The sequence below is a fragment of the Canis aureus genome, chromosome 9, assembly GCF_053574225.1.
Source record: "Canis aureus isolate CA01 chromosome 9, VMU_Caureus_v.1.0, whole genome shotgun sequence".
NCBI classification, from domain to species: Eukaryota; Metazoa; Chordata; class Mammalia; order Carnivora; family Canidae; genus Canis; species Canis aureus.
Window position 1 is genome coordinate 18,026,719 of NC_135619.1, and position 17,746 is coordinate 18,044,464.

Genomic DNA, 17,746 nt, shown 5'->3' on the forward strand with positions numbered 1-17,746 from the left:
TTACTACTCTTAGAATAATTAGTATAGGAGTAATAATCAAATAATCACTAGGAGTAGTGAAAGAAAGAAGTAACATTTCCCAAAAATTAAATCAATGTGAAATACCCAACATCTTTACGTTGTAATACAAATTTACATTTATAAAAAGGTTTTTTAAAGGTGTGTCTGAGTGGCTCAGTCAGTTGAATGTTCAACTCTTGATCTCAGCTCAGGTCTTGATCTCAAGTCATGAGTTCAAGCCTTGCATTGGCTCCAGGTTGGATGTGAAGCCTATATAAAAACAAAACAAAACCCCACAGAGAACATATAAAAGATATGTCTAAAGATTTTTTTTTTAAAGATTTTATTTATTTATTCATGATAGTCACAGAGAGAGAGAGAGGCAGAGAGACACAGGCAGAGGGAGAAGCAGGCTCCATGCACTGGGAGCCCGATGTGGGATTCGATCCCGGGCCTCCAGGATCGCGCCCTGGGCCAAAGGCAGGCGCCAAACCGCTGCGCCACCCAGGGATCCCTGTCTAAAGATTTTTTAGTTTTTGAGGATATGTTTGAAAAGGCTACATTACCATGAAGAAAAGATATTTAAGATCATTGCTTCTGGGTATCCCACTTTCCTCCAGTGCTTTCAGGGCATTGCCCTGGGCTGGTGCACTCAGTGCAAAGCACAGCATTGGTGTCATGCGAAAGAAAGCAGAAATGGGATAATTGCTTAAGGAATATGAAACCCAGGCCAATTAGGATTTTCTCATTTGTGTCAGTGAATGCTAGGTCTACTATTCTGAATGAGGTTGGAGTTTGGGGTGGCCTTGAAAAGAATGAAAAGTCTGGAGAGAGTCCCTTTCCCTGACTTAATCTAGCTGATGATCCATGAAGATAGTATCCAAAGGTAATTCAAAGTAAGTTTATTGGAAAATCCTTTACTTTGATGAAACTATGGAAAAGTGATCGTCGATCTCATTATATGCTTTTATTTTTAAATACTATGTCATGCTTGGTGATTCAGTGGCGAGATATTGTGGGGCAATGAATTAAAGTGTCTACTTTCTTGGAAATGACTCTTGTACTTTTCCTTGTGAACAGAAAATCATGACTGAAGGAGAGATCCAGGTGACAGCCCTTCCCACCCATTTCTTTAGCATCTTGCCCACCAGGAAAGTGAAAACAAGGCTCTGACTCTGTCAGTAACTTCTCTGCGTGCTTGTTTAATTAATTAACCACAGCCTCAGAATTCAGCTTAATAGCCTTAATTATGCAGAAAAACAATACACTGTGTAAATTAGTATACACCAGACGTGACATAATTACTAGAGCAGGGTGGACAACATTTTGTTGAAGAGCTGCTTTAAATGAGTCATTTCAATATTGAAAATATGTTTTTTGTATTTGAGAGCTAATGTGCTGAATTGTTCTTTCAGAAACCTGGTTCCAATTGCTCTAAAATGCCAGGTAGGTGGAAAATAATAAATTCTGTGTCTTTTGAGATAAAAACCACATTTCGTATTATACTGCTGGGTGGCACAATCACTGTAATTTAGGAAGGTTGCTATTATTGTATGAGCAAACTTTTTTTTTGTATTATTACTGTTTATTTTAATGCAGGGACATATTCTCTAGTAGACACATAATGAAAATGGCCTTGTATTAAAATTGTTTACCTGCTGTTTGCTGAAAGGCGTTGTAAAAATTAGAAACAGAAAAGACCTCCTGTGTCACCTAGCCCATCCCAGGCAGGGCAGAGAAAAAGATTATACCCTTTAGCAGGTTTGCTAGGGAGCCAAAAATAGATCCCACTTTTCACATGTCTCACTGAGTAAATTGTAGGTGGCAGGATGAGATCGTTTGTGTCAATTCAGGAGGAAAAACAGTATTTCCACAGATGTTGAGAAAGAGGGGTACCAATCTATTGACAAATAAATTGACTGAGGTCCCACATTTGAGGGATTTAAGGTCAAAACAATTTTTTTTTTAATTCCTCAAATTGATTGTGCTGAATTGTGCGTTTAGAGTTTCCCCGTTTACTTATCCAATTATCTATGTAAGTACGTAGGCATTGGAAACCGAGTGGAGAATGTTATTCTTTCACTCTGGAGATAAAGTGCAATGAAATACTGGATTGCTTTGAATTTTACTACCTCCTCTTTTCCTTTCTGAATCTTCCCAAGGTACAAAGGAGCAAGAAATGGCAAAAAAATGTACGTAAAAGCAGGAAGAAGTAGATGAGTCACAAGAGGCCTAGAGAATTCACACCAGAATGAGCCCTCAGACATCAAGGGTTGAAGTGACACTGCAGTGATAAAGCTGAATTAGCCCTTAGCAAAATTGTGAAGCAGTCCTGGTTGTCCCTTCTCTTGGTTTCGGAGACATTTCCTATCCTTTCCTCCACCCTTTGCCTTTCCTGTCAGTACCCATCATCCACTGCCCCTTTTCCTTTCCGTGGGGCCCAAGGGCCTCCCCTCGTCAGCGAACATCTTCACGGAACTAAATAGGAAAAAACCCTGATGTTAGATATTTACCTACCTATTTTACAAATTCCGTGTCTCTCTTTGGCCCCTTCCTCCACCACCAATTGCGTCAGACTGTGACTGTGACTGTGATTAAAAAAGGGGTTACTTAGCAAATCTTAGTCACTTAAGACTTTCAAGGGCTTTCATATTAAAGACTGTGATAGGCAGTAGCTAAATGTCCCCAGCGATCCCCACCTCCCAGTGTCATCCCCTCTTTGAGTGTGAGCCCGACCTAGTGCCTCACTTCTAACGGAATGTGGCAAAAACGATGAGATGTCACCTCTGAGTTTAGTAATAAAAAGATGGTGCTTCTTTTTTTTTTTTTAAGATTTTATTTATTTATTCATGAGAGACACACAGAGAGAGAGAGAGAGAGAGAGAGGCAGAGACACAGGCAGAGGGAGAAGCAGGCTCCATGCAGGGAGCCGACGTGGGACTCCATCCGGGGTCTCCAGGGTCACGCCCGGGCCTAATGCGGCGCTAAAGCACTGGGCCACCCAGGCTGCCCGATGGCTTCTTTCATAGGACCTTGCCCTCGCTCCGGCTTACTCTGAGAGAAGCTGCCTGCCATATTGGATACGTCCCGTGGATAGGAACACAAGGAGGCCTTCCGCCAACAGCCCGCGAAGAACGCATCCTGCCAATGGCATGAGGAAGCTTGGAAGCTGATCCTTCCTGGGTCAAGTGAACCCAGACTTAATTCATGGCCTGCCTACAATTTCACGAGTGACTCTGAGCCAGACCCATCCCAGGTTCCTGACCCCCAGAAACACTAACTGTGAGACAGTAAATGTTCATGGTCTTAAACCACTAAGTGGGGCACAGATTACACAATGAATAATAAACAATGAACCATCTCATTTATCACATAAAGATGAATTTCAGTTAAAATGATAATCAGTTAGTTCAAGTAGTTAAGCAATTAGTTAAATTAGCCCCGTATTGCAAACATCAGAACTCAACCAGTCAGACTTGCGGGGTGTCTGCTTGGCAGAGGAGCCAAAGCGGGGAAGCTACGACCAGAGCAACTACCACCGGAAGTCTCGGTCATATCCCGCCCCGCCCGCCCCCACAGGCGGAAGTACGTGGCAGCTCAGTGGGCGTGGCTTGGCCTGGCTGTTGGGGGCGCTGCTGCCCCTGCGTGGCTTCGTTGGGCTGCCCTGGCTCCAGCGAGGAGAGCCTCTCACCCAAGGCTGCAGAAGGGGTCGCCCCTCACCTGACCACGAGGTACCTGGCTGACCGCCGGCTTCTGTGGGTTTTGACCCTCGGAACACAGGGCTAATGAGGCTAAATTTGGAATTTTGGACCACATATGAACCCACGTAGTCGCTTAGATTTCACGTCGTGTTAGCTTGGCTTGTAAATTTTGACCTTCATTTCAAGGGAATTCCCACATTCTGCTGATGGGGAACACTTTCTCAAGCAGAGTCTCTCGAGACTAGTGCTCTAAGAAACACACTTTGGGAAAAATTGATAAGGTGTTTCCTGTTATTGGACTTCTAGATTGTTGGCAGGTTTTAGCCATTGTAAGTAACTTATCTTTGGGAACATCTTGAATTATTTCCTACAGTACATCCCTAAGAAAGGAATGGCTGGATAAAATAGCATGTTAGAAAATTTTGATAGAAATTCTTAAATTACTCTGCTGAAATATTACACCAATTTTTGAGTCCCACCATAGTGTGTTTTCCTCAAACCCTCTCATTGGAAATTGCTATATTAAATATTTGTCAGCTTGATAGGTAAAAATTTATTTATGAATTTTAAAATACATCTACTTGATTATTAATGTAGTCAACTATGTATATTTTTGTTTGGTGAATTGTTTATTTTTGTACTTTGCCCTTTTTTCTCTTCTTGGGTTCTGCTTTTTTGTCATTATTTGTGGAGTATGTAATTACATGTATGTAATATAATTACATGTAAATATAAGTGCCTTGAAGACAGATAGCTGAGTAAGTGGTTGGAATAGTGAAAAAAAGGACAGAGATTGGAAGCACAGTATTTTAGATAGCCTGGTTGAAAAGACTGCTCAGAGGTGACATTTGTTTTGTTTGTCTGAAACATGTTTTATTTGCCTTTGTGCAAAACATTGTCCAGATGCATCTCCACCCTGCCCATTGAGCTCTTCTCCAAGGGGTTGCCCTGTATGCACAACATTAAAAACTTCCTCTGACTTCCCATTGAGCTTGGCAATGCGGAGCCCAGCAAGAAGTCAGAAGGGAAGAAGGAAGAGAAATTGGGGTATATTTCCCTATATCTCCTGCCCCTTTCCCTCCACTCCAGCCTGATGAAGGTCATTGCTTCTGCCAAGGTAACTTTCTTTTCTTGAATCAGATTTGAGTGTGCCATCTATTTCCTTTTGGGATCCAGTACTAGAAACTACCCATATCCCTTCTGCTAAGTCAGTTTGCCCATCTTCCCACTGCTGTGAATGTTTGCTGCTAATGGCTTATGACTACACATTTCAGAAAATTGCCTTTGGGCTCAGGGAGCCCCCTTACTCTGAAATTCCTGGGTTTTGGCTCTCTCGCCCTGGGGCAGCTTGCAGTCCTTGACTGGCTTATGTAAGGGACAGAATACAAAAGCCTAAACTCTTAGCCTGGGTGACTAGGAAAAAACAACAACAACAAAAGTTGTTGAGTCATTTTACCAGATACTAGGCAGTAATATGAATCTGTATTATTTAAAACCTTGAGGTACTTACCCAGGTAGACAAATAGACTAATACAGAATAAAGAGACTGAAATCAGGCCAGTGTATATTTGGGAGTTTTATATATGAGAGTGGTGATAAAATCAGAGAAGGTTGAACTATTTAACAAATAATTCTGAGGATATTGGCTATGATACAGTACGACATAAATTTAGATTTCCATACTAGATACCAAAAGTGAAGCTCTAAAACTTTTAATAAAAAAAATGGGAGAATTTCTTTATGCCATTAGTAGATAATTGTATACTAAAAAATATGTTGATATTTTGCAAAAAAAATTATTTACATTTTCCCAATTAAAATATAAAACTTCTGTTTGATAAAAGGTGACAAAAATACAAGCCCTAGAGAAAACAGCTGTGTCATATTACTAGTAAAGTATCTATGTACAGAATATATAAAATGCTTTTAGAAATTCAAAATCTCGGGATAGCACTGGTGGCTCAGTGGTTTAGCACCACCTTCAGGCCAGGGCATGATCCTGGAGAGCCGGGATCAAGTCCATGTCAGGCTCAGGCTCCCTGCATGGAGCCGGCTTCTCCCTCTGCCTGTGTCCCTGCCTCTCTCTCTCTGTGTCTCTCATGAATAAATAAATTTTAAAAATCTTTAAAAAAAAAAGAAATTCAAAATCTCAAAAATAAATATTGTCAAAAGATTTAATAATTAATTCACAGAGGAAAAAGATAGATGTCCAATAAATACATGTAAAGATGTCCAGCTTCTTTAGTAATTAGGAAATGTGAATTAAAAAAAAGATACAACATTTTATATTTTAAAATATATTACTTTTGATAATATCAACTGTTAGTGATAACATGGAGGAATAAGAACTCTAGTGCACAGCTGGAGGGAGGGAAAATGGATATAATCACTTTGGAAAGCAATTCCAAATTTACTTGGAAGTAGCAAGTAAAATCATCAACGCATATACTCCCTAACTCAGTCGTTCTACTTCTGGGGCTGGCTTATCAGGGAGAAACTGTTGTTCAGACATTTTGTACAAAGATGTTAATTTCTGAATTATTTGTTAATTTTACAAGGCTAAGAAAACCTAACTTTCTGACAATAGGGGAATGGAAAAATACATGGTAGTTTAGTACAGTGGGAAGCATAGGAATGAAAATGGATGAACTATATTTGAATGTATCCATGCGCACAAGACTATTTTTCTTTAAAGATTTTATTTTGAGACAGAGAGTACAAGTGGGGCTGGGGGTATTGGGGAGGGGGCAAGCTCTCCACTGAGCAGACAGCCCCATATAGGGGCTCATTCTCCAAACCCTGGGATCACGACCTGAACTGAAGGCAGACACTTAACCGCCTGAGCCACCCAGGCATCGCCACAAGTCTTAAAAACATAATCTTGTAGGTGGAAAAAAAAAAAAGGTGAGTATAAGTATAGTACCAAAGATTTAAGAAGTTTACTCAAAAGAAGAACAAAACATGTATGGATTTGTTAACACTTCTGTTAGGCACTTATTCTGGATAGATAGGGATGGAAAGTGGAAATACAAATACTTGTATTTGTAATGTTCTATTTCTTTGAAAATAAAGATAATCTCTTTTTTTAAGATTTTATTTATTTATGAAAGATACACAGAGAGAGAGGCAGAGGGAGAAGCAGGCTCCATGCAGGGAGCCTGATGTGGGACTTGATCTCGGCATTCCGGGATCATGCCAAAGGCAGACGCTCAACCACTGAGCCACCGAGGTGTCCCAGAAAATAAAATCTGAAGAGAATGTTAAATAAAAGCAAAATATTAATAGAGATTTAATCTCAGCAAGTATATTAATATCTGGTATATTTCCTGTAATATTTTATTTGGCATAAATATAATAGAACATTAAAAAAGAGCACATGTTAAAAATATATAGAAAAATTTACATGAACAATGAAAATAATAAATCTTTAAATGATACCTAAATTGTGTTAACAAGGCTCTATAACACCAATTAAAAATTTGTTAGTGAGGAAGATACTTGATGTAAAGAATTAATCAATACTGTCTCGGTCTTTAAAAAAGTCAGAGCTTTTTGCCTCACGTGGGATAACCATATGGTGCTTTCATACTTCAGAACTCCCCATGGGAGTAGTTTTTTCAATCCCGAAACCAAAACATTAAAGCAAAAACATTATCTCAAAAGGTAAGAGAACACTGAAAGCAGTATTTTGTAATTAATATTTTTGCTCTAACATTTTCTGGGATTTAAAAAATGTCCCCAATAAACTCTGCATGAAAAATAATTTAAAAAATATATTATCTAGCATTCTTGCTAAGTAATTTGCTATCAGTTAACTATTAAAAATATAATATTGTGGGACACCTAGTTGGCTCAGCAGTTAAGCACCTCCCTTCAGCCCGGGGCGTGATCCTGGAGTCCCAGGATCGAGTGCCACATCGGGCTCCCTGCATGGAGCCTGCTTCTCCCTCTGCCTGTGACTCTCATGAATAAATAAATAAAATCTTTAAAATATATATATAATATTGTTAAAAATTAAGATACAATATAAAAAATAATAAATTGAAATAGCATGCATTAAAATATTTAAAATATATTATCTAGCATTTTTAGCTACACTGGGAAGATGTTTTTTCAAGATATCTAGTCCTCTACATTGTTGGAAACAAGTTGGAGGTGATATATATGCAGATACTTGAATGTGATAAAGAGGCAAGATAAGTCGTGTAGTTTTGCAGGGCATAGTAAGGATTTTGGATTATTCAGATTTTGGTGGGAAACCATAAAATAGTTTGATTTGAGGAATGATGTGATAGGATTTACATTTTTCAAAGTGTACTCTGTTCTATGGAATATAGTTAGTAAGGGGGTCATTTGGATTTTGAAGTAGTCCAGGTGGGAAATGATGATGACTTTATGGATTATCATCTCTGTTCCTAAAACAAACACAAAAGCACATGGAAATTATTAGCATATCTTTTATTACCAACATCATTCATGCACTTATTTCTTTAGCTGCTATGACGCAGGCCACTTGGAAGAAGAATTCGTGTAATGGGATTTTTTAATGCCATAATTTTACTTCTGCAAACTCTGCTTCCATTAATTATTTTCAACATGGTATGTTTTAGTAAATTCCACAGTTAGTCTTCTTGGTTAAGGTAATTTCTCATCTAGTTCCACAAATTACCTGGAATATATTATTGAATTAAATAGAGTATCTGGGTAGAAAGGCTGTTTATGGGCAGGGCATCAGTTATTGCACATAAGTACCATTATTCATCATTATGCTCATTACAGTACAAAGGCTTTATCTGCTTTTGACATCTTGCCCTTTAAAGCAACCCAATTTTGGCTGCATGTGCAGGTTTAAGACGAAGTACAGCCCATTTTTCTAATGATGGTGCTATAGAAGCTAATGGCAGCATAAACCACTCTAGACAACTAAGAACAACTTGAGTAGTACTTTTAAATACTTTTAGAAGAAAATCTGAAAACCTATCAAAAAGGAAAAATGGAAGTTTACTTTATAATCAAAGAGCTTTTAATTCTTGTTATTACCATCATGGATAGAGAAAAAAGTAAACACACCTTAATATGAGTAGAATTTATGCACATGTGTGTGCATGGGTAATCCTCTCTACAGAGACCTTGGTTAGTAGAAAGTATGTATTATGAGGAATCAGAAGTTCAGTTCAAGTATGAGTCAAATTCTGATTTGGCCTTTTGTTGAGTGACTTTTGGCAAGTCAGTTTGTTTCTTGGGCTGATTGCTCTAAAATTTCACAGGTCTATAATCTGTTTGCATAAAGAAGGGGTGATCAGTACCCATATGACAGGTGTCTCATTTGTGAATAACTGGTTACAGCTGTGATGTTTGCCTTTGTAAGTATGATCCCCAGAGGCATCGACCTCAAAATTTTCTGTCTTCTGCTTGTGATGTGTCACAGGCTTTAACAATAATTTTCCGGGGATCCCTGGGTGGCTCAGCAGTTTAGCGCCTGCCTTCGGCCCAGGGTGTGATCCTGGAGACCTGGGATCGAGTCCCATGTCAGGCTCCACGCAGGGAGCCTCCCTCTCCCTCTGCCTGTGTCTCTGCCTCTCTCTCTCTCTCTCTCTCTCTCTCTCTCTTTCTCTGTGTCTCTCATGAATAAATAAATAAAATCTTTAAAAAGAGAAAACAGTAATTTTCCATGATGAAGGTAGTGCTGATAATGAAGTTGGAAGTACATAAAATTGAATGTTCCTTCTAAGAATGTCTTAAGAAATACTACTACTGGGAGCATAACCACCCATGACACTTTGTCTTTTATTTTATTGGTGATCTGTTTCCTGTGGAATATTGTCTCCCTAAAGAAAGCACAGGATAAAGATTGACTATTAGATAATTAACTTCAGTGCTGCTTTAAATTTTCTATTTATGCTTTACTAGTTTTCTGTTTGTGCTTTAAGTTTCTGAGATCACTTATCTAGGATTAATAAGAGGCGAGAGTGAGAAAATGTGATTATAGGAAGGCATGGGTAAAGGAGAGGATAAAAATAAGTTTCAGAGTTCAGGTTGGGGTAGTTGGAAAAAAATAAACTTGGAAGTGTGAAGGTGGGAGAGAGGGGAGTATTTTTTCTATTTACTCAAAAATTGTGTGATTTTAAAATTTATTTATTTAGTTGTTTTTTGAGACAGAGAGAGAGAGAGAGCAGAGGCAGGGGCAGAGGGAGAGGGAGAGGGAGAGGGAGAGAGAGAATCTTGGAGCTCCATGGGGTTTTCGATCTCATGACTCTGAGATCATGGCCTGAGCTGAAACGAGGGTCAGATGCTTAACCAACTGAGCCACTCAGGCACCCTAAAAATTGTGTTTAAAATGCAGGTCTTTTCTCAAGTCATTCATCCACTAATTGATTGAATATTTATTAAATGATGTTATGCCAGGTGTCAAGGAATCAAATACAAATAGTATATCATCAAATAGAGAAAAGAGATCATAGATTTACAGAAGAGATGCAAAACAGAATTCTTTGGGAGCCTGGAGAGAAGTTATTCTTGAGCAGGTCAGGGAAGATTCTGGAAAAAAAGGTCTTAAAGGATGGGCGGAAGTTTTTTGTTCTATAGCAAATATTTAATGAATGTCTATATTGAGACAGGATTTCTTCTTGCTTCTGGGAATACAGAATTAAAAAACACAAAGTCCTTGGACTTGAGGAGTCTTCATTCTGGAAGGAAAGGGCAGAAAATTAGCATACGGTGTTTGCTTTTTCTTCATAAGTGTTACAGAGAAAAATAAAGCATAATAAGAAGAGTTGAAAATAATGGATGGTGATATAGGGCAACCCTCTTGGGCCCCCTCCCTCTTCAGGAGCTTTGTACTTTCAATAAACTTTCCTTACTATTACTTTGTTTTGCTGCCCACCAAAATATGTGTGTGTGTGTGTGTGTGTGTGTGTGTGTGTGTGTGTATTGCTATTTTATATAGTGTATATACAGGAATGTGTTCATTAAGAAGATGACTTTTGAGCAGAAACATGATGGAAGAGGTGCAAGCCATGTGGATATCTGAGGTATCTGGCAGGCAGAGGAGACAATGAGCACAAAGGCCCAGATGTAGGAGCATGGTCAGTATGTTTTAGGTACATCAAGGAGGCCAGTGTGGCTCCAATAAAACAAGCACAAAGGAAAGCAGTAGAATATGAAATCATAGAAATACTGAAGGAGCCATTTTATGGAGGGTCTTGTAGCCTATATAAGAACTTTGAATTTTACTCCGAACAAGGTGAGAAGTCACCAGAAAGGTTTAAGTAGAGCAATATAGTGATATACTGCTGGTAGAGAAAGATTATGTGTGAATTGGAGAGGGAGCAAGTAATGATGGAAACAGGGAGACTTGTTAGTAGGTTATCATAATAATACAGTTGAAGAGTGGTAATTGCTCAGATCTGAGTGGTAACAGCAAATGTAGTGAAAAATAGTTGGATTTGGTATGTATTTTAAAATTAGAGCCCAGGGGATTTGCTGGTGAATTGAGTGTAAGATGTAAGAAAAAGAGAAGAGTCAAGGATGATTCCAAAGTTTTTGACGTGGAGTAACTCTAATATTGACAACTAATGACATGGGATAACTGATACGGTTAAGACTGCAGAAAAGAGCAGGTGGGGGAGGTCTGAAAATTGTCTTAATATGTTAAATTTAAAAAAAAATGTTAAATTTTAAGTGTTTATTTATTAGACATCCATGTGGAGATGTTGAGTAGTATATTGGCCATGTGAGCCTTGAGTTCAAGGGAGGAAGTGGATCTAAGGAAATGAATTTGAGAGCCATCTATGCAGAAATGGCATTGAAGTCCTGGAACTAGATGAGATCTCCTAGGGAGTAGGTGAAGATAGAAGTTTTAGTATGAACCCTGAATTACTCTTACATTTCATGCCTCAGATGATGAGGAAGACACAGTAAAAATGAGGCCAAGAAAGAGCAGCATTAGCTTAGAAATATGAAGAGTGAATGATGTCCCAGAGGCCAAGTGAAAAAAGTATTTCAAGAAGAGAATTTGCAATGTGAAATGCTGCAGATTGGTCTAGCAGCATGAATATTTATGGATTGTCCATTAGATTGTTGACCTTCACTAGAATAATGTTAGTGAAGTTATGGGGACAAAAGCCAAACTGGAATAGTTTCAAGAGAGAGTAGGAGGTCTTGGCAGCCATGTCAATGGCCATGGATTTGAGATCAAGAAATTCCAGTTCTAGCTCGTAGACAAAGGTAGTTTCCTGTAGAATCACTTTGGAGACTAGAAAACCCTTAAAGAAAAACAAAATAAGTTTTAAATTCTAAGTAGTTAACATAGACTGTTATATTAACTTCAGGTGTACAGTATAGTGATTCAGTAGTTCCATATATCACCTAGTGCTCATCACAAGTGCACGCTTTAATCCCATCACTTATTTAACCCGTCTCCTTACCCACCTCTCTTCTGGTAACTATCAGTTTGTTCTCTATAATTAAGAGTCTGTTTCTTGTTTTCTCTCTCTCTTTTTCCTCTTTGCTCATTTGTTTTGTTTCTTATAGTCTATATATGAGTAAAATCATAAGCTATTTGCCATTCTCTAACTGACATATTGCACTTAGCATTATACTCTCTAGCTCCATGTCATTGCAAATGGCAAGATTTCATTCTTTTTTATGACTCAATAATATTCCACATTCTATATATTATATAAAACATTATTGAGTATTCCACATTCTATATATTATATAAAACATATGTATGTTTATATTATATATAATATATAATACATATATATGTGTATACACACAGACACACCCTCCCCACATCTTTATATACTCATCAGTCAATGGACACTTGGGCGCTTCCATAATTTGGCTATAGTAAATAATGCTACTCTAAACAAATAAAGCTACTGTAAACAAATAATGCTACTTTTGAATTAGTGTTTTTGTATTCTTTGGATAAATACCCAGTACTGCAATTGCTGGATCATAGGGTAGTTCTGTTTTTAACATTTTGAAGAACCTGCAAACTCTTTTCCTCAGTGGCTGCATCATTTTGCATTCCTACCAACAGTGCAAGAAGGTTCCTTTCTTTTCTACCTACTCACCAATTGTTGATTTTAGCCATTCTGACAGGTGCGAGATAATATCTCATTGTAGTTTTCATTTGCAATTCCTTGATGATGAGTGATGTTGAACATCTTTTCATGTGTCTGTTGGCTATGTGTATGTCTTTGGAGAAATGTTTGTTCACGTTTTCCACCCTTTTTTTGTTTGGGTTATTTGTTTTGGGAGTGTTGAATTTTATAGTTCTTTATATATTTTTGGATACTCATTCTTTATCAGATATGTTATTTGCAAATATCTTCATTCTGTAGGTTGCTTTTTAGTTTTGTTGATTGTTTCCTTTGTTATGCAGAAGCTTGTTACTTTGATGAAGTCCCAATGGTTTATTTTTGCCTTTGTTTTTCTTGCCTCAAGAGACTTGTCTAGAAGAAAGTTGTCACAACTGATGTCAGAGAAGTTATTGCCTTTGTTCTCTTCTAAGATTTCTATGGTTTCAGGTCTCACATTTAGGTCTTTAATGCATTTTGAGTTCATTTTCGTGTATAGTGTAAGAAAGTGGTCCAGTTTCATTCTTTTGCATGTAGCTGTCCGGTTTTCCCAACACTGTTGAAGAGACTGTCCTTTTCCCATTGGATATTCTTTCCTGCTTTGTTGAAGATTAATTGGCCATATATATAATAGTGGGTTCATTTCTGGGTTTTCTGTTCTGTTCTGTTGATCTGTGTGTCTATTTTTGTGCCAGTACCATACTATTTTGATTACCACAGTTTTGTAATAAAATTTGAAATCTAAAATTGTAATGGCTCCACTTTTGCTTTTCTTTTTAAAGACTTGCTTCTTTTGTGGTTCCATACAAATTATGGGATTGTTTGTTCTAGTTCTGTGAAAAATACTGTTGGTATTTTGATAGGAATGGCACTAAATATGTCGATTACTTTGGGTAGTATAGCTATTTTAACAGTATTTTTCTATTGATCTATGAGCATGGAATGTCTTTTCTTTGTGTCATCTTCTTTCTTCCATCAGTGTTTTATAGTATTCAGAATACAGGTCTTTCACCTCTTTGGTTAGGTTTATTCCTAGGTATTTTATTGCTTCTGGTGCAATTGTGAGATTGTTTTCTTAATTTCTCTTTTCTGTTTCATTATTGGTATATAGAAATGCAACATATTTCTGTAGATTGATTTTGTATATTACAACTTGACTGAATTCATTTATCAGTTCTCACACTTTTTTGGTAGTCTTTTGAGTTTTCTATATATAGTACCATGTCATCTGCAAATAGTGAAAGTTTTACTTTTTCCTTACTGATTTGGATGCATTTTATTTATTTTTATTGTCTGGTTGCTGTGGCTAGGACTTCCAGTTACTATGTTGAGTAAAAGTGGTGAGCATGGACATCATTTTCTTCCTGATTCTTGGAGAAAGGCTTTCAATTTTTCCCTATTAAAAATTATGTTAGTTGTGGGTTTTTCATTTATGGCATTTATTATGTTGAGGTATGTTCCCTCTAGACCTATTTTGTTGAGGGTTTTTATCATGAATGGATGTTGTACTTTGTCAAGTGCTTTTTCTCTATTGAAATGATCACGTAGTTCTTATCTTTTCTCTTATCGATGTGATGTATCATGTTAATTGGGTTGCAAACCACTCTTGCAACCAGGGATAAATCCCACTTGATTGTGATGAATGTTTTGTTTTTTTTTTTTTTAACGTATTGTTGAATTCAGTTTGCTAGTATTTTTTTGAGGATTTTTTTGCATTTATATTCATCAGAGAAATTGGCCTGTAGTTCTCTTATTTCGTGGGGTCTTTATCTGGTTTTGGTCTTAGGGTGATGTTGTCCTCATAGAATGAATTTGGAAGATTTCCTTCCTCTTCTGTTTTTTGAAATAGTTTGAGAAGAATAGGTGTTAACTCTCTTTAAATTTGGTAGAATTTGCTTGGGAAGCCATCTGGTCCTGGACTTTTGTTTATTGAAGTTTTTTGATTACTGATTCAATTTCTTTGCTGGGAGTCGGTCTGCTCAAATTTTCTATTTCTTCCTCTTTCAGTTCTGGGAGGTTATATGTTTCTAGGAGTTTATCCATTTATTCTAGGTTGCCCAATTTGTTGACATAGAGTTTTTCATATATTCTCTCATAATTACTTGTATTTTTGTGGTGTTGGTTGTTAATATCTCCTCTCTGATTTGTGATTTTATTTGAGCCCTTTATCTTTTTTTTCTTGATAAGTGTAGCTAGAGGTTTATCAATTTTACTGATTTTTTCCAAAGAACCAGTCCCTGATTTCATTGATCTGTTCTATTGAGGTTTTTGGTTTGTTTGTTTTTGTTTTTTGTTTTTTTGTTTTTTTGTTTTTTTAGTTTCTATATCATTTATTTCTTCTCTAATCTTTATTATTCCCTTCCTTCTGCTGATTTTAGGTTTTGTTTGTTGTGCTTTTTTCTAGGTCCTTTAGGTATAAGGTTAAGTTGTTTGACATTATTCTTGTGTCTTGAGGTAGGCTTATATTTCTATACACTTCCCTCTTAGAAATGGTTTTGCTGCATCCCAAAGGTTTTGCACTGTTATGTTTTCATTTCCATTTGTTAACATGTGCTTTTTGAATTCTTCTTTTATTCCTTGTTGACCCATTCATTGTTTAGTAGCATGTTATTTAAACCTCTCTGTGTTTGTGATCTTTCCAGATTTTTTCTTGTGGTTGACTTTTAGTTGTGGTCAGAAAGATGCAGGTATGATTTTGATCTTCTTGAATTTGTTGAGGCTTTTTTTTTTTTTTTGAGGCTTTTTTTTTTATGGCCTAATATGTGATCTGTTCTGGAGAATGTTCCATGTGCACTTGAAAATAATGTCTATTCTGCTCTTTTAGGATAGAACGTTCTGAATATATCTGTTAGGTCCATCTGGTCCAAATGTGTCATTCAAAGCCATTGTTTCTTTGTTGATTTTCATTTTAGATAATCTGTCCATTGACATAAATGGGGTGTTAAGGTCTCCTACTATTATTGTATTATTATTGAATAGTTCCCTTATGTTTGTTAATAGTTGCTTTCTGTATTTGGGTGCATAAATATTTACAATTGTTATATGTACTTGTTGGATTGTCCCCTTTAGTATTATGTGGTGTCCTCCTTTGTGTCTTGTTACAGTCTTTGTTTTAAAGTCTAGTGTGTCTGGTATAGTATTGCTACTCCAGCTTTCTTCTGACATCCATTTGCATGATAGGTGTATCTTTATCCCCTCACTTTCAATCTGCAGGTGTCTTTAGGTCTTGAGTCTCTTGTAGGAAGCATATAGTTGGGTCTTTTTTTTTTAATCCATTCTATCACTCTGTCTCTTTTGATTGGAGCATTTACTCCATTTATATTCACAGTAATTATTGATAGATATGTTTTTATTGCCATTTTATTACTCGTTTTATGGTTGTTTCTGAAGTTTGTCTCAGATCCTCTCTTACCTTTCTGTTTTTCATGGTTTGGTGGTTTTCTTTAGTGATATATTCAGATCAGGGAAAAATATATTTATTCTTTGCATATTTATTAGTGGTTTTTTTAATTTGTGGTTACTATTAGGTTTGTATATAACATCTGTATATAGCAGTCTATATTAAGTTGATGTTCATTTAAGTTTGAACCCCTTCTTTACCCTTCTCCTCCCCAGACTTTAGGTATATGGTGTTCTATTTTATGTCCTTTTATTTTTTGAGTTCCTTGACTGAAGTTTCACAGAAATATTTATTTTTCTGCTTTTTATTTATTTTTACTGCTTTTTCCTACCTTCATAGTGTCATTTTTGGACTTTCCTTTCCAATCAAAGTGGAAAGAGTATCCTCTTTAATATTTCTTGCAGCAGTCATGAATTCCTTTAGTTTTTTTGTTTGTTTGTTTGGGAAACTCCTTATCTCTCCTTCTATTCTGAATGATAATCTTGCTGGATAAAGTAGTCTTGGCTATGGATTTTTTTCATTCAGCACTTTGAATATATCATGCCATTCTCTTCTGGGTTGGAAAGTTTCTGCTGAAAAATCCCCTGATAACCTTAAGGGTTTTTTTTTTGTTTGTTTGTTTTGTTTTTTTTTTTTTTGTATATTACTGTCTTTCTTTTGTCTTGCTGCTTAAAAAAAATTTTTTAGCACTATATTTTACCATTTTAATTACAATATGTCTTAATGTGAGTCTGCTTTTGTTGATTTTGTCGGGGATTCTCTGTGCCTCCTGGATCTGAATATCTGTTTCCTTCCCCAGATTAAGGAAGTTTTCTGCTATGTTTCTTCAAATAAATTTTCTTCCCCCTTTTTTCTCTTTTCTTCTTTTGGGACTTCTATAATATGACCCTATGATAGGATCACTGAGTTCATTAAGGATGTTCTCATTTTGCATAATTATTTTTTCTTTATTTCTTTCTTTTGTCTAGTTTGATTACTTTCCATTACTTTGTTTTCTAGGTCATTAATTTGTTCCTCTGCTTCTTCCAGCATGCTGTTCCTTGCATCAGGCATGTTTCTAATCTCATTTATTGCATTCTGTATCTGACCTTTTTACCTCTGTATTAAGGGTCTCATTGATATCTTCCACTTTTTCCTCAAGTCTAGTGAGTATGCTTATGATCACTGCCTTAAATATTCCATCAGGCATGTTACTTATAAATGTTTTACTTAGATCTCCAGCTGTAGCCTATTCTTGTTCTTTCATTTGGGACAGATTTCTTTGTATTCTCATTTTGTCTAAGTCTCTGTGCCTGTTTCTCTGCATTAGGAAGTCAGTTATATCTCCTATTCTTTTTTTTTATTTAATGTTTGTTTATTTATTTATTTAAGAAAGAGAAAGAGTGCACAAGTAGGAGGAGCAGAGGGAGAAAGAGTCTTAAGCAGATTTTGTGCTGAGTGCAGAGCCTGAGGTAGGGCTTGATCTCACAACCCTGAGATCATGACATGAGGGAAAACAGAGTTGGATGATTAACTGACAGAGCCACCCAGGCCCCCCATATCCTGTTCTTGAGGCT

The 17,746-nt window shown here is 36.8% G+C and overlaps 1 protein-coding gene across 1 annotated transcript in view; it reads left to right on the forward strand.

Annotated features, from left to right (window-relative positions):
* Positions 1 to 1,439: 1,439 nt before the first annotated feature.
* LOC144321355 (uncharacterized) overlaps positions 1,440 to 17,746 on the forward strand; it is a 154,613-nt gene continuing 138,306 nt past the window's right edge. Inside the window, exons 1-2 of the mRNA XM_077910903.1 lie at positions 1,440 to 1,446; positions 3,460 to 3,731. Of these exons, the coding sequence (XP_077767029.1) occupies positions 1,440 to 1,446; positions 3,460 to 3,731 (279 nt within the window). The remainder of the gene's footprint in view (positions 1,447 to 3,459; positions 3,732 to 17,746) is intronic.